The sequence below is a fragment of the Phaseolus vulgaris genome, chromosome 8 (assembly GCF_000499845.2).
Source record: "Phaseolus vulgaris cultivar G19833 chromosome 8, P. vulgaris v2.0, whole genome shotgun sequence".
NCBI classification, from domain to species: Eukaryota; Viridiplantae; Streptophyta; class Magnoliopsida; order Fabales; family Fabaceae; genus Phaseolus; species Phaseolus vulgaris.
The window spans coordinates 58,564,518-58,585,428 of NC_023752.2; the positions used below are offsets into that span (position 1 = coordinate 58,564,518).

The 20,911-nt window shown below is 27.0% G+C and overlaps 1 protein-coding gene across 2 annotated transcripts; it reads left to right on the top strand.

The window, feature by feature from the left end:
* The first annotated feature begins 17,023 nt into the window (after positions 1-17,023).
* On the top strand, positions 17,024-20,544 carry LOC137825898 (glutamine synthetase N-1). 2 transcript variants are annotated; one of them, XM_068631700.1, is made up of 12 exons: positions 17,024-17,219; positions 17,425-17,464; positions 18,006-18,109; positions 18,277-18,325; positions 18,436-18,542; positions 18,644-18,731; positions 18,941-19,069; positions 19,211-19,285; positions 19,370-19,423; positions 19,635-19,672; positions 19,771-19,930; positions 20,178-20,544. In XM_068631700.1, exons 1-12 carry the CDS (start codon positions 17,146-17,148, stop codon positions 20,328-20,330), a joined length of 1,071 nt encoding a protein of 356 aa, XP_068487801.1. In that variant the 5' UTR covers positions 17,024-17,145; the 3' UTR covers positions 20,331-20,544. The 2 variants fall into 2 exon arrangements, with proteins under 2 accessions (XP_068487801.1, XP_068487802.1); XM_068631701.1 differs by lacking the exon at positions 19,771-19,930 and having other exon boundaries at positions 20,238-20,448.
* The last annotated feature ends 367 nt before the right edge of the window (positions 20,545-20,911 follow it).

A 20,911-nucleotide genomic window follows, 5' to 3' on the forward strand; every position in this document is an offset into this window, starting at 1 on the left:
AAATGGAAAATGTTTAGAGATCTCATAAAAGGCAACTAATCAATGCTTTAATGACAAACATTTAAATCTTGAAGTCGAAGGATCCATGGAGATAATTACCATGTAGGGTAATTGTTATGGTCCTCTAAAAATACAACTGAAATATATATATATATATATATATATATATATATTTTTTTTTTTTAAATGAAAAATTGTAAAGTTTAAATTATTAAGTTTTAAATTATATATTATTACAGTTATTGCATCAAGCATTTTCTGTAATAATTAGTAGAATATTAGTATTTGTTTATCATGAACGAAGAATATATTGATAAAGAATAGGTACAAGGGTATACAATAGTGGTGACCAAAACAATACAAAAGGAACGTATTGTAAAAAGAAGTTATTTTATATTTACACACAAAAATATATAAATGCTATATAATAACGCGGTGTCACCCTACAATTAGAAACAAATAATAGTGGGAGTACATACAGCATTTCCCTCCTCAACTATTACATCAAAACTTAACACATTCTATTGCAAAGCAATAATATCATATAATCTACCTACATATTAGAAAGACAAAAATCCAAAACAATAATGCCATTGAATGCAAGGTTGATATAGGCTAATATAGTTGTTACTCTCAACAACAAAATTTAATATCTTATAGTTACAATTGTTTTAAACTCAATCTCATAAAATATTTTAGATTTTAGATTTTTATAGAGATTATTTGACTAATCATAAATGATCTATTTTGTTGAGAAATGACATTGTTATCATTTTTTTCTATTTATAATTGAACTTCCACATAAAATAAACTGTATCGGTCGAGTCAATCTCGGATCTGGTGACTGACCGACCGAATCAAAGAACACATCAAGTTACACAATAAATAACAATAAAGACAGTTATCATAGGACTTAATGAGTCATATTCATATCCTGAAATATGCAGTAAATATTTTCGACAAATCAGTTAAATACTCTGAAAGTTGTTACAAATATTCTCTAGATATTCCAACATATCTATATACCAATATACCTCCCTATTAATTAGGGATCACAATGCGTATCAGTCAATACCTGATATTTAGCCCATCATAGCAATGACCAATAACCAACACTATAAATAAAACTCTTTGCGAAGGTGTAAGGTACGTTTTAATCAGCTTTACAAAATGCACTCTTTATTCAAAGTACTTTTTTAGGTTATCCCGATCGAGCATCAAGATTTGGAGAATGAGACTTGAAGGGAGAAACCAAAGGATTACTAACAAGTCAGCAATTGTACAACTAGTTCCAAGTACTATCTAGGTCTCTCTTTGTCCATACATGTACATAAACTTTGTTATATGTGAACAGCATATGATCAATAAATTTGTCTTTCATACCACACATGCATATAATATATTATTATTTACTTAAACATATTTATTTTACTAATATATATCTGGTTGGCCATTAAACAAATTTCAATATGTAATATGCAATCTTTGAAACCTTACTTCTCCACACTTACTTGTACAAACTCTTTTTAACTACCAAATATTAAGTTATAAATACTTTGATTTAAAAAGTTACTATGATATGAAAACTTACTATACACTAGTGCAGAAACATAAAACAAATGCGGCTATTTCGAATTTATAAATGCGACTTTATAACCGCATTTGATCAACACGCACTTGTAAATCAAGAAATATAAATGCGGCTATATAGCCGCATTTATAAATACCATTTACAAGTGCGGTTATTTGCTTTAACCGCACTTGTATATGCCAAATCATTAAAAAAAAATTAAAAATTTTAAAACATCGTCAATCTTGTGTGAAACCAACGTTGATGAAGAGTCACGGGAGCGAACAACGGTGGCGGCAGCAGAAGCGACGGCGGACAGGGAAGCAGCAACGGAGCAAACCAAAAAATCCACAAGAAAGCACGAAGACAATGAAAGAGTACTGAGCAATGCGAGAAACCAAACAATGTAAGAAAAACGAATGTCAGCCAACGAAACAGTGCTTCGAGACCACCAATGCAAGGAAAAAAACATATATAAGAAAAATGAAAAACATTTATGCATATATTTGTGAAGATGAAGAGGAAGAAAGAGAGTTCAAGGAACTTACATTGCACAAATGGAATGTAGATGCAGCAGAAGGAGACGAACTCAGAGTGCGAACGCGAAACGAAGGCAAAGACGAGAAATAAAGTTTGAAATTGTGTGTGGCGCGCTTCAAAATTTAGGGTAAAAAAATATTTACGATGCGGTTAAAGGTAAAACCGCACTTGTAAAACAAAGCGCTTGATTTACGAATGTGGCTATTCAAATAATCGCATTCGTAAATCAAAATAATTTCAAAAATGTCACCGCGTTTTTTTACGAAAGCGGGTAGCGCAAAAGCCGCACTAAATAAAGCGTATCCTTTTCTTCTTTTTGCATTAGTGATAATATTTTCTTCCTTATAGGTATACTTATCTTTAACACTATCTTTTATCGTGACACTAATCAATAATTTGTCATCTAAATATTTCCCTTTCTCATATAAGTTTATATCTATAAAATAACAATTTAGAGATAAAAAAAAAAAACTTTTGTCACATGTTAGTCGCAAAAAAATTTACATCAAAATTTTAAAACAAATAAAAAAAATCAAACTTTTTAAAAAAGGAAAAAAAATTAGACGTGTTCAATAAACTAGACTTCTAATATCCAAAGTCTTCATGTCTCTCACTCAATACCTTCCTCTTTTTCTCGCACAATAGATTTTAAATTAGTTTTTAATTATAAATTAGTGATTAATTTATAATCTAAAATAGTTAGTAGATAAAACCTTATAACTAATGTTAGATATCAATTTAGAAACTACTTTATAATTTTTTTATTGATAATAAGCTACTTTAAATATCAATAATTTTTTAATTTATAACTTAGCCAATATAATAATTAATTATTTTTTTCTCTAACATTAATTTTTACTTAATTATTTTTTTCGTAGTGTTAGCTAATTTTAAAGATGGAAGAAGTAAGTAAAAACTTATGAAAATGCCAAAATTTGGCTTAACAAATTATTTTAGAGGAGTTTAAATTTTAAATAATTTTTTTTACTTAATTAGTAAGAGAAAATATATCACACATTTTATTTTATCAGCAATGAATAAATAGAATTAAAAAAAAATTCTTATGGGTGTCTCATCCCTTATATAATAAAAAGATTAAGATGAATTTTCTCTTCACCTAACCTAAAGAAATTCCAATTGGCAATACATGTCCATATAATAAAAAAACTAGGAAAGAAGCATGTAGGAGTCTTCTATATTAGAGATAGACAAATATACTAACAAACAAGTCTTAGATAGGCATAATCATCCTTTGAACTGCAATAACGAGTACAAAGACTAAACAAAAAGAAAAGCTCCCTATTAATTACCAAATAGCCCAAGTATAATCCTTGGACACACAGCCTCAGAAATTCATTTACTTTCCTCAAAAATTCTCACCGTATTATCAACACAAAAAAATAAAGATCATCACACATGTTAGCATATTTAAGTTACCTGCATAAGACATCACATTTTGGCATATTTAAATTATATCACTCGTGCAGGAAAATATTTTCATTTTTTATGTTGTTCTGTGGTTAACATACATATATTACTTAACATACACAATGTTCCTTATTTTATATCTAAATATATAAATAATTGAAAAAAAATGATTTCATCAATGCACAAATTTTTCTTTTTTACGCATTGTATGTTAATAGTTTATAGATGTGAAGAGATCAATTCTACCAGACTTTCGATAAAAAAAGATGAAAAACTAACAAGATGTTAAACTTCTGAACTAGCTATTATTTTTTTAAACTTAAGTCATTATTATGCTTCTTGTTACATCATACGATTTGTAGAATAATCACTTAAAGAAAGTCAAGAAAGTCACATTATTAACAATATACATTGGTGTGGTTCAGTTTTGGTGGGGGGAAATCGGCTTTTGCAAAGTTAATTAAATTAATTATTAACTTATCTTTCAATAAGAAAAGAACCGAAGAGAAAATATCGTTTGAATAATGAGACCTAAATAGCTCCTTATTTTAAAAAGGATTAATATATCTTATATTCTATTATAGAATATTAATTATTATGCTTATTTTTTTCCTCTCTTTTTTTTATGCGACGTTTAGAGCAAAAATATCTGAAAATGTTTACTCTAGATATGTTAGTCTCGTACAATCAGATGAAAATTATAATTTAAAATATAATCTCTGAATATATTAAAAACTATGTTTTGGTTACATTTCATTATTAATGTTTTTAAATTTAAAAATAGTTTCAATAGAAAATTAAGTAAAAATGAAGGTGGGCGCATGACATGGGTGGATGAAGATGCAAACATAGTTTTTCCATTTGATTGAGCCGACTCCGACCATTTCCAATGCGCAAATATATAAAGATTATATATATATATATATATATATATAATATTTATATATACAGAGACACATTTTCCAAAACTGTGAAATTACCAGGGAGCTAGACAAAGGTTTGAGTTTTATTTTCAATGAAAAAGTCAGACATCAATTATATTTAGACACTTTATGCTAAAGTTCATTATAAGTTGGTTGTGTAACAGAATTTTCATTGTGAGTGTGAGAGAATGATAATTATATTGTAATTTTTTAAGTTTTTATGTAGTTTATTTGAGGAATAGAATTTTTGGATTGGCCTTAGATCCTTGATGTAGTTTTTTAAGTTTTTATGTGATGAGAATTTAAGTTTTTGTGTTATGGTAACACCACGACTTTAATATACAATCTTGTGCAATAAATTCATCTTAACATATGGAGTTGAGTATGTTCATTGTTCAATTAAAAGAAAATTTTGTTTGTTATGTATTTTTTTTTTTATGATTTGTATTAAATTGGTCTCAAGTTTTAAAGATTTTCTATCTATCTTTAGTTTTCAAAAATAGTGAATTAATAATAACTAGGAATATTGTAAGTTCATCAATTTGATCCAATGTAATATAATAAATAATTTATCTTTCGACCTTCAATTTACCATAACTTTATTGGTCTGCATCTGAAGTTGGAGTTATGTAAGGTTATGGGTCTGACCCGATGGTTGGTCATTTATGAGTTATTTTCCAATGTGTGTATCTAAAGTTATGAGGGATCACAAGTCAATAGATCTTAATCAATTAGCCTTAATCACTCAATTAAGACAGAATCGTGATTAAAGGCGGAGATGTTATATTTCAGTCTATATATACGCTCTACAAAAAGGATATCTAATACACAACACATGGAGTACTTCTAATTCATATTTTATAAACATTATATTTTATATTCTTACTAACTAGAAAATAGAGTATCTTCTGCAGGTGAAGTCCTCTTGAAGATTAACCGACTTCAACTACATGTTCTGGTTAAAAGACATCCCCTTGACTAGAAGAGATATATATGAATAATTCAATTTTAAGCTTTCATACAAAAGATTGTAGGAAAAATGTAATGAAGATGTAGTATTTTTTTAGCTACAAACATGGTATAGGAAATAATTTGATATATATTTTTCTGAAATGTTTTAATTAAAATTAAGAAGAGTGTTCATAAATACAAGTTGACATTATTTATTATTGATTGAAAACTGTAATTAAAGAAAATAATTTATATTTAAATATTTTGATGCAAAATGATATTAGATGAGTATTCATAATTTTAACCAAATAGAGTATATAGGATATGAGAATGGTTCTAATCGATTATGAATAGTGTCATAATCGATTAAATCCTACAATATAATTAATTAGATAATGATATGTAATCACTTACGAAGAAAATTATAATAAATATACATGACAACCTAGTCGATTATGTATTTAAATCTAATTAATTATGCTCACATTTATAATCAATAATTATTATGCATACCCATCTCATGACTTGATTTTCCAACCGTAGACACAATTCCTCCAATTCTCTTATACGTTATAAACATGTATAAAATCATGCAATTACCAACATCAACATACCATATTTCTTCCATAGATCAAAACTATGCACCATAATTAATACAAAAAAATATTATTTCTTTTTTTAATATTCTTAAGAACCAAACCGATTATAGAAAGATTCATTGATAATCGATAATGAATAAACCATAACCGATCAAGTCAACTTTCCTATGTATCCTTTCAATGGCACGTTTGTAATTAATTAAATCAACCAAAGTTTCTTGCATTTCTTAACTGTAGAGGGGACATCTTTCATTCCTCTTTTTTCTTTTCTTTTTTCTTTACTCCGAAATCAATGGCAATTCATCCAATTTTGCATAAACAGAACCATACTTTTTTCAAACACCAAAAGTAATTTGACCCATCCAAATCAGTAGTTATTTGAGTTACGTATAAATCGTACTAAATAATCCCATGCACCTAATTATAGCACACCTTATTCCCGATATTTCGTGCAGCAGTTATGTTGCACGTGACACCTTTTTTTAATCTCCAAATAATAAGATAAACAGTAATAAAAAAATTAAAAAATATCAATGTTGACATGTCTGTTCTTTGTCCAAATAGTATTCCACAATTCATATATATTATATCATAACTAAGTTGAGCTGAGTGATTGGTGTAGAGTGGTGATGAAAGTGAATTTGATAGGAAGATAATTGTAAGAGTCGCTTTTGTAAGTATAGTACATATACCTAAGTAATTCTGAGAGTTACGTAAGGGTACGAAATTTGGTGCAGTGGCATTATGATTTGATGGTAAGAAAAATATGTAACTTACACGCAATGGATGCTTTGATAATAGTCATAATTGTTTCCCTGTTGAGTAGTAACATTGCAACCTTCAGTTTCGGTTTCTGGTTTGCGATGATGTGATTGTTTCAGTGAACTCAACTTCGTGTCATCTATTTTGCTCTAGTGATATTGGAAACCAGAAAGCGAAAGGGCATGGAAGGGGACACAACAAGGACTTGAAGGCCAGTTGCATTTAAAAACACTATTGGTAGGTCTGGGACAGCATTTGCAATTACAAAAACACTTAATATTAATAACAACCTTCGAGATTGTTCTTCTTTTTTGTTTCGTTTTTTGATTGCGATTATGATGTTTGAGACTTGCATTTAATTAAAAATAATAATACATTGTCACGTAGACTAATGAAATCATGATAGATTTAAACTATCTAATACTAAATTGGGACCTTTCACCGAGGAGGTTCCATAAAATTGGAATTTGTGAGGGTTGTTGGAGTAAAATGATTCAAACATGGAGTCTATATTTTTATTCAATTGCATCATCATTCGTGGGATCTCTCTTTCTCACGTGTACTATATTAGCTCAAGTACTTTCCATATCTACTTCGTTTTGGAAGAATATTTGTTCTTTAAATCTAAATTTTTTAATCTATAAAATAATATTTAAGTTAATTAATATAATAGTTAATTATTTTTTATTTTTTAAATTATTTTTTATTTAATAGTTTTGTTAGAGTCAACAAACTATATACACTCATCAAGTGTAACTATATATGTGGTTTAACTTCTTTGGGACTTGTATGTATTCTTCAGCTTCGACCTTAGTCGCACGTTTTCTTTTGCATTTATTGTCGAGATTCTTGAGTTTGAGGTCATAAGACCTTGGAGAAGAATATTTTGACATTTAACTAATTTTTAAATACTTCTTTTTGATAACTCTTTTAATAATGAAATGTTATTATTTAGGTGATTATGATGAATATAAATAAAGTTTTAACATAAAATAATAATAATATACATAGATATTAGATAGATAGTTAAATAAAATATGAATTTGTTAATTTATTATCATTTTATGCTCTTTAATACAGTTGAATTGTTGTATTTAATAATTTAAAAAAGATAATCACTTATTAAAAAAACTTCATAATCAGTAGTTTTAATATTCTTAATAAGAATAAGATAATCACAACACTTATGGTATTTAAATTAATAGTATTATCCTGTAATATAAAATTAATTTATAATAAATTATTAAACAAATAATATTTTTTATGATATATTTATTTCACAGTCTAGTTAAGTTGGATTAAATCTTGCTTATTTGATAAAGTACGTTTTGAAAATTTTCAATTTTATTATCTAAACAACTTATTTTATTAAAAAAAATCAAAATTTATTAAATAAATCTCTTAAATTATACATCCTAACTCTTATAAAGTGTTCTTTCATGACGAGATCATATAATCTGATTCCTCTTTTTATATATGAAAGTAGGAGAAACACTCACATGCCTTTTTTTAGGTTTTTCATTGTATTTTATTTTAGTTGTATTATTTTGTATTTTACATCTGTACTATATTTTACTACATTGCACTACAATAAAATCATGAAATAGAAACCAATTTTTAGAGACCAAAATAATTAGTTACAATAAAAATTAAAATAGAGACTATTTTAGAAACTAAAAAAAAATTGGTTTCTAAATTAGTTTATATTATTTTCTATTATTGTTAAATAGTTTCTAAATTGGTATCTAATTAGCAACTAAGGTTTTAGATAACAAATATTTAGTCTCTAAAACCTTGGTTGCTAATTAGATACCAATTTAGAAACTATTTAACAATAATAAAAAATAATATAAACTAATTTAGAAACCAAATTTCTTTTTAGTTTCTAAAATGGTTTCTAATTTAGTTACTATTGCAACTAATTATTTTGGTTTCTAAAAATTGGTTTCTATTTCATTATTTTCTTCTAATGTTGAAATTATTTATCAAGTGATTAAACTTATACATTCATTTAAAAAAATGTTAAACTATGAGAATAACTAGATTATATAGATTATTGTTAAGTTTCTCAACTCATAAAAATATTAAGTTATTCAATAAAAAATTAACAATATAATAATTAAATTATTACATTAGAAACTAGTTTCTGTAATACTGTTATAGTAGCGATGGGTCAAACTTTTTAAATTTACATTCTGAAAAGAGTGTTTTTGTCAAAAAAAAAATGCAAAAGAGGAAAAAGTAGCATGAATAATAAACTCTCTTGGGACACTCAAAGCATTCAACTTTATGGGCCATAAATATATGGATCATGGAAGCACACAGGCCTAAATTGTGAGAGGCCCAAATGGTTAATGCAAAATTGTAATATGCACCCATGATCACATTCAGTTTAGACTATAAATAGATAAATAAAATAGTTTAATTTTGAAAAATATTTATACTAACAAGAAGTGAATCAAATCCATTAACTTTATCTTGTAAATACCTGAATTGCACATATATTTTTTTTTATCTTATATACATTGAATTCCATTAATATTTTAAACCATTATTTACAAATATTTTAAACCATTAGCTAATATTTTATATGTTCTTAAAAGCAGCAAGAAAGTTAATTATTGTTTTATGCTATGAATAGTTTGTTCCAAATATTGCAAGTATGTTTCATTTATGTTATGGAAGTTTGTGGCACATGCATATATATATATATATATATATATATATATATATATATATATATATATATTCCCTTTATGAAAGTTAAAAAGATATTTTACCCAAGTTGATGTTCATAAACAAAAGCAAAGTGCGAGAGAAAGGGCAAAAGTTGAACGTACACATTTATACGTAAACATGAAAATGCAAAAGTGATATCGATGTGGAAGAATTTGAAGTGTGTGGTAGAGAAGCACATGAACAAAAATTGAATGGTCCTCGTGTAGAACATTTTCTGTAGAGAATAGGTTCCTCATTTTTACAGAAGCAGTACATCATGGGAAACCATGCAACGGTTGTAAAGCACTCAATTAAGAAGAAGAATATAAAAAGTAAATTTTAAATTTAATTCAATCCTTATAAAATTAAATATAAAATAAATTTTGTATTCATTTATATATTATAAAATTTTGTGCTATGTTTACTCTTAGGACCAATGTTCATTGGATGTTTCGTGATTGATAGAATACTTGTCGTGAAAAAAATCAGGTTTTGCGTTACTCGTATTTTTTGTAAAAGGAATGTGTGTACTACTAAGTTAACTAATTTAAGATTTATTAATAGAGAATTTTTTCATTGGTATAATAGGCTATCATCTAGTCTGTTATTAGAATTCTTTATGAATAAATATAGTCTACTTATCACTACAAGAAAATCATGAAATAAAAATCAATTTTAGAGACAAAAAATAATTAGTTGCTATAATGACTAAATTAGAGACCATTGTAGGAACTAAATAAATTTTTGATTTTTAAATTAGTTTCTATTATTATTAAATGATTTCTAAATTGGTATCTAATTAGCAACTAAGATTTTTGCTACCAAATTTAGAATCTAAATAATTGGTAATTAAAAGGTAGTTAATTAGATACCAATTTAGAAACTACTACTTTATAGTAATAGAAACTAATTTAGAAACTATTTTTTTTTTTAATTTCTAAAATAGTCTCTAATTTAGTTACTATTACAACTAATTATTTTGGTCTCTAAAAATTGATTTCTATTTGATGATTTTCTTGTAGTGTATGTATATTTTTGTTAAAATATGAGTTTTAGTATAGTCCTCCATATTTTTGTATTTTTTTTTTCTTTTTAATAATATTTTTTTTCATGCAATGACAAATGATTGTTGTTACTTGAAGTATCAGTATAACTGAGATGTCAAGTTCCATACTTAACATAAAAACTTTTATTTAAAATATATTATAATTTTTTTTATTTCTAATTAAAAATAAAAAATTTAAAATGTATTTAATGAAAACTTACCATCACTTATATATTATAAAATATTTTATATAATGTTATGGATTAGTTAAAAAAGATATAGAAACCAAAAGTTGTACAAGTAGTAGATGCCACACATTATGGGGCTCTAAGGGATGAGAAAAAACATGTGTGATGTGTTGAGGGATTTGTCATAGCCTCTAATTGTGGCATCTTAAAGGCTGAAAAGTGCAAAGATGTTTGTTGCTTTCAATAAATTGTAGGGCACAAGTGCCATAGATAGATGTTGAACATGCTGCATGGCTTTTCCACTACTTATCTTATCACCATGTATCTAAATCATCAAATCAAGTTTGGTTTCTTTTCCATCCACCAAAAAAGTTGCTTTGGCTGTTTATTATAAGTAGACAATCTTAGTGCCTTCAAGAGATCACAACATAACTCACATTCATACTCATTTCATGTTTATTTTATTCCTGTTATTTTCCTTTTTCAACTTTATTTTTTAAAACTATAAACATTTCAACCTTTAAAAAGCTAACTTTCCATTTTGGTTTATCCGATTTTAGTTTTTACATTTTTTTTTAATTTCCTCCAAATATTTAATATTGGCTATATTTCATTTCCTTTATTTTGATACAAATTATTCTTATATCTAACCTGTTTAACATATTATCAAGAAATAATTTAACTGATTGAGCACAAAATAATGAATAAATGTATGCAAATTAACCATGAAAGATATAATAAAGAGAACAAAGTAATTTAGTGAAATTGAAAATAAGTTTCTAAATTTAACTATGCATTACAACTCAAATCCACGTCATTTATTTTTAGGCAAAATTAATATTTTTGTCTAGTAATTTTAGTTTTTTAGATTTATGTTCACTTTAACTCCATTTTATCAATTTTAGTTTTTATTTCACTTTTTATAAAGTAGGGTAATTTTTAGCATCACTAAAACCAGTAGCTTCACAAAATCAAACTAAAAAAAGGATAAAAAACAGTGTAGAAAAATTAAAAGATCAAATAAAAAAGAAATAAAGTTAAAAGTGATAATTTTACCTTTTGTTCACTTAATCATTACGCTATAACATTTGCCTTTTGATATTAAAAAAAGCTATACACATTGAAAGTACTTCTGCATCAAATTTTATTGGCTAGCAAGTATTATAATGTGAATATATTTTTAAAATTAAATATAAAATATGTTTTAAATAATAAATGTATAAAATTATAGATAAATTACTCAATTAAAAAAAAATTTGAAAATATTTTAATTTTCAGAAAACAAAGGTATTGATAATTTTAAATAGTTATTTAAGATATTTTAACTTTCAGAAAACATTATTTGAAAAGAGATATTAATAATGACCCGTGATATTCTTTAAGAGAATAAACTTTATTCTGATGTATAAAAGTTAAACGCAATAATGAATAAATAAATAAATAAAATCACTTATCTTTTTAAACATATTTATATTTGAGTCAGATAAAACTATTAAAGATTGTCTCTTCTCTTTCATTTTCCTTTTAATTAGAGAAAATTAAGTAGGCAATAAATATTAACTTAGTAATTTTTTTCTTCATCTAAGATAACTTTGAATTTTAGTCTTTACAAGTGAAAAATGCTACCTTGTTATTCCTAATGCAAAAAGTTTATACAATTTGTTAAAGTTAGCATAATTTTCTTTATGTGAGGATCAAAACGTAGAGTTTTTTGTTTTTTATGTTTTTTATATATAAAGACCAAAATAAAGTGTACAGATTGTAAGATTATATTTTAATTAATTGTCTTTTATGTAAGGATCAAATTAATGAATTGTCTTTTATTTTGCAAGCGTGGTACTAAAAACTAAAAGAACAACAATTCCAATGATTTTTTATTTAACTTCATTAGCTCAGCAAACACCAACATTGTTGTGATTTTGACAAAGGATGTGGATTGCTCAAAGACAAGTTTTCTACGTAGTTTTTATGTAGAAATTAAAATTAAAATATTTCTAAAAGTAAAGCTTAAAACACTAATTTGACTAAATAAAAAACATGAAAAAATGTATATTATCATGAAAATGTAAAAGAGGCTTATTATATAGTTTATTGAATGTAACAAATATATATGAAAATCAGAGGGCAGAATCGGAGCCACATAAAATAAAATTTAATTGTTTTCATTTAAAATGACCTTTGTGATTTGCAAAAATACTATATTGGTAAAAAAATATAAAATTATATACTTATCATATTTCTGGGGAACATATCATATACAGAAATTGCGTGTGAGATTTTGAATGGAATGTGTTTCTTAGCCACTTATGTACGTATCCTTTTGTTTTGGGTTCATTGTTTTTTGGTTTTAAAATTTTGTTTTTAATTTCTAATCAATAATAATATTTTTGTTTTTGAAAAGAAGATATTGTGATTGTAACATATATTTTATATTACCATTTACATTTTTTATTAAAAAATTATATTTATAAAATATTTAAAATATTTCAACCCATATAAAAAAAATATACACACAAATGAAATAAAAAATAATAATAACAACACATCCATTTTTTTATTCTCCTCGCCAATAATAACTATCCTAATACCAACAAATCTACTTTATTTAATAAATTTTTTTCCAAATCTTAATATTTAATAATAAAAGATTCACTACAACAAAATCATTAAATAATAAATTATAAAAATTATTAAATAATAACTAAAATTAAAAATAATTTTATTATTATTATATTGATTAAATTAAATACTACATTACATTAGAATATTGTATAAATACTTATTTTTAAAAATAACTAATCACTAACAATAATGAAACAAAATTATTTTTTCTATAAGAAAATAATTAGTGTAGATATTTTAGATATTATAAAATTTAATTATGTATATATATATAACTTCCAATAACATCAATTACTAATATAATCCATGTCTATACACACCATTCCTCACTATCATCTATGCAAGAACATGTAAACAATTTTTCTCTATTCTACAAAAGAAATAAATGGTCGTTGACACTTTTATTCCACCTCACTTAAGTTGGTATTTAACCATTTTTATTTTATCATTAGAAAATTTTGTACTTTGGATGGGATCGATTTGAGAAAATTACCAAATTCAAGCTAAATCCATTTCAATGTCTTTATTTAGATTGGATTAGTTAATTAATATACATTTTCTCAAGTTTTCCTTCTAGATAAGACTGTTGCTTATCTTAGATTTTTTTAGAACACCACTGATGCATGAAAATTGTAAATATATACTCTTGTCATCAAGTAATAATCTTGAATTCATAACATCGTGTGTTTATTTTTGTAATTACCACAATTTCATATGAAATAAAAGGAAGAGAAATATATTAAAATTGAGAACTCATTGTACAACAAGAATTCAAGGAAAAGAAATAAAAATTGAAATAATAATAATACAATAAAATTTATGTAAAAAAGTTCTATTGGCTTTCACTCCAAATTTTTTATGGACTTATTTTAAACAAACCTTTTGGTGCTATTAAATGTTTCACAGAGATAAAAGCATTAAAAGACAAATCAATACAAGAAATAAAAAAAAAAACATAAATCGGTTAAAATGAATAATAATTAAGGAACTAGTTCTAAATTCCAAAATAAACAAAATTACTGATACATAATTTATGAACAATTCTAAAGAAAACATAAAAGAGAAAATTAAAATTACTAAATGGAGAAGATGTTAAAGAAGTTTGTGACTTTTATTTGGTCATCAATCCTCTATAAAGTTCAAAATATCTAATCTAGATAAAGTAATAAAATCTAATTGGAGATGTGAATGCATATTTGTCATTCACCAATTATGGTTTAATTATATTGAAAAATGCTTAATCACGCATAAAAACATAAAAAAAACACACATTAGGCTCAATAAAATAGTAAAAAATGTACAAGACAAATGCAACCAATCTTAACTTAAACAATGCTTGATGAAGGACTTCAATTTTTCACATCAACAATAAACATAAAAGTTATATAATGAAAATTCCTAAGTGTAAACACTTAATAACATTGACATTTAAAAATATATATAAATATGATCAATTGATGATATAGTTGATGATGTTTTAGGTTGAATTTATCTTTTTAATTTTTGATAGACTGAATGAACCCAATCAACCCATCCAATATCTTTTTCAATCCATGTTTATAAGTTTTATCATTTGATTCTTGAAAGAAGAGATTTTTTTTTCCACAATAGGATTAAAGCTTATGATTTTTTGCTGCCGAATGATAGAAAAAGTCGTAAAGATAATTGTCATAAACATTCATGTTGACGGGAGATACAAATTTTAATTTGAAAATTTAGATAAGTAAACCTAAGTTCAAAAATTTTAGGATGTCTAGATAAGTTAAAGGTTTCATTATTTTCATAATTTATACTTTCTTTTATAAAAAAATTGAAATATTTTATAATAAAATATGTTGATTGTGTATAAAATATTTTTCTCAAACTATTTTTTTATTTATTTTTTTACTACTTATTTTTAAATGAACTGTATATGAATGTTTATTTTAAATGTGAAGGATGACAAACGACCGGCAATCAGCTATGAAAAATGTGAGACAAATTTATTATTTTGGCTCGTTGACCTGCTTAGGTCCGACCTGTATAACTCACAATTTACATGGATTGGGGCGGGTCAGCCTGTAACTCACATAATAATAAAAAATGTGTCTTTTCTTGCAACCCCTCAAGTGTTTTTCCTCCACCCATCAATTTAGAAATCAAATTTTGAAAGTTAAAATATTTTTTTTCTAGATTCCAAATGGTAAAATAATTGTTTTGAAAAGGTTATTCTCGAATATCTTTTTCTCTTATGAATTTCTATTTATGGAATTGACTTTTATGTTATGAAAATTAAATTCCGAAATTGATGAGGTGCAAATTTGTTTTGATGGGGTGCAAGAAGAAACATCTTAATACACAAAAATACAAAATTGTCTTCTTCACCTTTTGATTTTCATCAACAAATGCATTAATACTTCTTTTAGTTTTAATGAAAATTAATTTTATTATGCGGGTTGGCCCATAGGTCTATGGGTCATCCCTTATGCAAGACATACCAATAGTTTCAATCCGCATTACTTAAGCGGGATAGACCAACCCAACTCGCATTTTACAGACCAATGCAGGGTGGGTCAACCCACATTGTCACCCATATATGAAATGAATATTAAGTTGTAAATTTAATTGATTTTGTATTTTTGTTTAAATAAGTTATATTGTATAGGTGGAATTTGTATGAATTGGTGGTCACATATTTGAGATGCTATGTGAACTATTGTTTGATTTGCATATTAAGTATTGATGTCTATGTTGTAATAGAAATCTCCTTATTTTATTGATGATATATGTAACATAAACTAAGATATCAGGTGTTGAGAAACTAAGAAATTTTTTTTTACACATCTTGATCATATGTAGATACATGGTTTGTGTTGTAATGAACTTACTCTAATCTATTCTCTTAGGTTCACTAAGTCTTATATATTATTGGTTTAAATTCAAAATTTAGTGTAAAAGTACAATATGTTACTCATATATGCCAAATTTTTTTTATTGTGTGAGGTTGTTTGTGTTTATGATTATTTAATTGTCATAATGCATCAATAAAAAAAAATCATTATTATAATATTACTTAACGAAGAAATAAAAATGAATGATAAGTAAAGTTTCGTAAACATTTCTTTCTTTCAAAAAACTAAAGTGTCTGAAATTCAACCTTTCACTTGGAAATGAAATTGATAATTCTCCAAAATATAATTTGAAGTTTATGCATATTTATGAACTAGTGTAATTAGAGAAGTATTCAAAGTCAAATAGAAAATATTTTTCCTAATACATTAAACACTTTATATATAAACACGGTATACTAATTATTATATTTAATTATTGATTAGGGTACGAAAGTACAGTCTAATATTAATTAGAATATTTAATGGTGGGAGAAAAATAAAAATATTTGGTAATTACCAAAGATGAAAAGGCAAATTTCAATAACCATTTATTTTATAAAAAATCTATGAAATGGCCTTTGGGGTTTAAATAACATGTTAAGCTAGCTTAAATAACATGCAATAAATGAATAGTCACCATTGAATTATATTTATATTTATGTATAAAAACTATGTAGGAAAAGGTTTTTAAGATGTTTGAAAATATAACAGTATTATTCTTACCAGTGAAAATACATGTGCGTATTCTGATACAGTTAAAATACCAATTTTCTTTTAAAAGTTATCTTGCAGTATTTGTTTTGGAAACTGAGAGATAGCATAAACACTATAAAACCCACTGCAACAACCTTGTATCAACGCATTGAAAGGAAGAGAAAGAGAAAATTTCTCTGTGAAGAGTCTCTGCTGAAAGTTTTGGTTTCTTGAAGATGTCATCAATCTCCGATCTTGTTAACCTTAACCTCTCTGACTCCACCGAGAGGGTGATCGCCGAGTATATATGGTTAGTGTTTGTTCCCTTCGTTTTTTCCTACACTCAAGTCCTCTGTTTCCCCTGCACGTCAAAACCACCATTGTAATGCAGCATGATACATTCACTCACCATTGCTTCTTGCCTAATTCAACTACCATTCTCACTTCTAGCCTTTTTCATTTCTTTTACCTGCGCTTAATCAACGCTTCAACTCTTGTATTTTCTCTATCTTTAGGGTTGGTGGATCTGGCATGGACATGAGGAGCAAAGCAAGAGTAATTTACTTCACCCTTTGTAACCAAAAGAAGCAAAAAAAACATAGAAATTGCATTTGATTTTGTCTAATAATTTTTTTGGAGTATTTTAGAAAGAGTACAAGTTTCTACAGAACTTTTTTTAAAATATATTTTTATTAGTTAAAAAGTAAAATATTTTTCAACTGGAATATGTAAAAATATGTTTTGCTATGATTTTTAAATCTGTTTTTTTTTATTAAAAAAAATTCTCTTTTTAATTAGTTAATCAACATCTTCCTTTTGAACTGTTTAATCAACATCTTCAGAACACTAGTAGGTTTTGTTTTTATTAAATGATTTTCGCGTAAAACATGCGACTAATTGATTTTCCTAAAATTTCGTTTTATATTTTTCCAATTTTAGTCATTTTTCTTAATTTATTTTGAACTGTCGAAATTATTCGTGGTTTACAGATTATAAGAAAACTAAGTACAAATTCCAGAAAAATATGAAAAATGTATGTATTTATTATTTATTTTGCTGGTTAGTTAGGCAAATAAAAAATGATTTTGGATTGTAGACTCTCTCCGGACCGGTTAAAGACCCTTCAAAACTTCCAAAGTGGAACTACGATGGTTCCAGCACAGGTCAAGCTCCTGGACAAGATAGTGAAGTTATCTTATAGTAAGTAACTTTTTTTTTTTTCTTAATTCACATTGATAATTTCTTCTCAGTATGCACTTTTAAATCTTGTTTCATTTTCTGGTAATTTTGTACTCTTACATGTTTTAAGAGTGGTTCTTTTCCAAGATTTTCTTATTAATGCCGAGTATCTTAATCATATACAACAGCCCACAAACAATTTTCAGGGATCCATTCAGGAGGGGTAACAATATCCTGGTATGTTTCATCTTGTCTACTGTTTAACCTGTAATGAATACATATTTCATCACTTAAACTTGTTTCCATGGTGTAATCATCTCATATCTTTCAATTGTAATCGATTTCAGGTTATGTGTGATGCTTACACTCCTGCTGGGGAACCCATCCCTACCAATAAGAGACATAATGCGGCAAAGATATTTAGCAATCCTGAAGTTGTTGCTGAAGAACCCTGGTATATATCTATTGTGGATTCCTTGCAGTTTCTTATGAATTTTTACTATGATTTTATTCTTTTTTTTCTCAACTAAGCGTCACATCATGATCTCCAAATAGGTATGGCATTGAGCAGGAATATACCTTGTTGCAGAAAGATGTTCAGTGGCCTGTTGGATGGCCTCTTGGTGGTTTTCCTGGGCCCCAGGTGAAAATTCGTTTCTTCAATCTCTTAAATAATATATACATTTTATTGATGATATGTATATTTCTTTTGATGAAAGGTTATTAACTTTTGAAACCAGCTTAAACTTATTCCTCTTTTTGTTTCTGACTTGTTAACCCTAATTGTGACTTTTTATGCTGTAATTCACTTTTTAATAATGCATTCTCTGTTTTTTTTTTCTTGCTCAACAGGGACCATACTATTGTGGTATTGGTGCTAACAAGGCTTTCGGGCGTGATATTGTTGATTCACATTACAAAGCATGTCTTTATGCGGGCATTAACATAAGTGGAATTAATGGAGAAGTGATGCCTGGTCAAGTAAGTTGAAATATATGTAAAAAAATCTTCATGTTCATCTAGTTTTTTACCCTTATATTTCATATCCTTATTGTTTTTCTGATGTGTTGTTGTTTTTCAATTTTAACTCTCTCAATTCAATCTATTCTTCATGATGGGTAGTGGGAATTCCAAGTTGGTCCATCAGTAGGCATCTCTGCTGCTGACGAGTTATGGGTTGCCCGTTACATTTTGGAGGTACTTAGCACTTTATTAGCTATAAGTTGGTCCACTGCTTTTTTATTTAAATATTGAAGCAAATATTTCCCTTCGTATTACCAGAGAATCACTGAGATTGCTGGAGTGGTGCTTTCGTTTGACCCTAAACCAATTCAGGTGAATAATACTAATCCTATTTGAATTTATATTCTACTTACTTTTGTCTGTGTGGCACACAAAAATTTCGGCCATGTTAATTCCATATATAATCAAAACATATGGTTCAAATTAGATTTAAGTAAATTAACACTGAACATTATACTCTTTTTATGTCTATGGTCGTTGATTTTGGTGTGACGATATTTTTGGTTATGCTCTTACAAAACAGGGTGATTGGAATGGTGCTGGTGCTCACACGAATTACAGGTAATCATGGTTACTTACAGAATGGGTAGTTAGTAATTACCATAACATAATGTCACTTTTTTATGGCTAACAAGGGGATGATATGTATAATGTTTCAGTACCAAGTCCATGAGAAACGATGGTGGCTACGAAGTCATAAAAAAAGCAATCACTAAGTTGGAAAAGAGGCACAAGGAGCACATTGCTGCTTACGGAGAAGGCAACGAACGTCGTTTGACAGGGAAACACGAGACAGCAGACATGAACACCTTCATATGGGTAAGCCACAAAGCAATATTAAGGAAACAAACTTATTTAAACTTGTAGAAGTAATCACATGATATGATATTTTACTAGTTTTTTAAATATAAGTTATTGAACCAATAGTAAAGTTTTATTTTGTAGTAGCTTATTGAATTCTTTTACGAAACAAGGCACAAAATCAAAACATTGAGTGTTATCTGTGGTTAGAAGAACTAGTTGGTTAGTTAATGTTATTGATTGTGGTGTTGATGTGGGAATGCAGGGTGTTGCAAACCGTGGTGCTTCTATAAGGGTAGGGAGAGACACAGAGAAGGCAGGGAAGGGATACTTTGAGGATAGGAGGCCTGCATCTAACATGGACCCTTATGTCGTCACTTCCATGATTGCTGAGACAACCCTTCTTTGGAAACCATGAGCAACCTCAAAAACACAACCACAGATGGCTTCTACAATGCGTAGTTGCTTGTACCTTAGGATGGTCAATTTGTTCTTCTCTCTGTTTTGTGACCTGCTTGCCTGTTGTTAGGCATTGTTTGTTAGTGGTACTCACTGCCAAGCGAGGAATTGTTGCTTCATTCCCTCAATGAACGTTTTAAGTTGTAGAATAATGCAATGGCTTTCAAGTATTAGTGTTGTTGTTTGGTTCGAATTTCAAGTATTAGTGTGGTTGTTTGGTTCGAATTTCAGGTTTTTATTTGACTAAACAAAGTGCATGCGCATCTCTCTTTCTGCGTCTGTTTATAATGTCTGTTGATCGATACTGTGACGGCTTTCAAACACAACTTTAATTATTGTACATATCTTCTGGGTTCGGACATGTTTTGTCAACATCACACACTTCAATACTCTAAAAAACAATGTTTTTTTAAAAAGGACCACCTAAAGGAAGGAGATAAGAAAAAGGTTAAAGTAATATATATTTACAATGGTCATTTTTAATTAAGGTACTTATATGATTCGAGATTACAATATACCGGATTAACAACTCTGATTTGC

What these genes read in the sequence shown, in the direction of transcription:
- LOC137825898 (XM_068631700.1), top strand. Translation starts at nt 17,146, where the DNA reads ATGTCATCAATCTCCGATCTTGTTAACCTTAACCTCTCTGACTCCACC. An exon ending in GAGAAGTGATGCCTGGTCAA is followed by an intron (nt 19,070 to 19,210) that starts GTAAGTTGAAAT and finishes CATGATGGGTAG; the next exon opens with TGGGAATTCCAAGTTGGTCC. An exon ending in TTGACCCTAAACCAATTCAG is followed by an intron (nt 19,424 to 19,634) that starts GTGAATAATACT and finishes CTTACAAAACAG; the next exon opens with GGTGATTGGAATGGTGCTGG.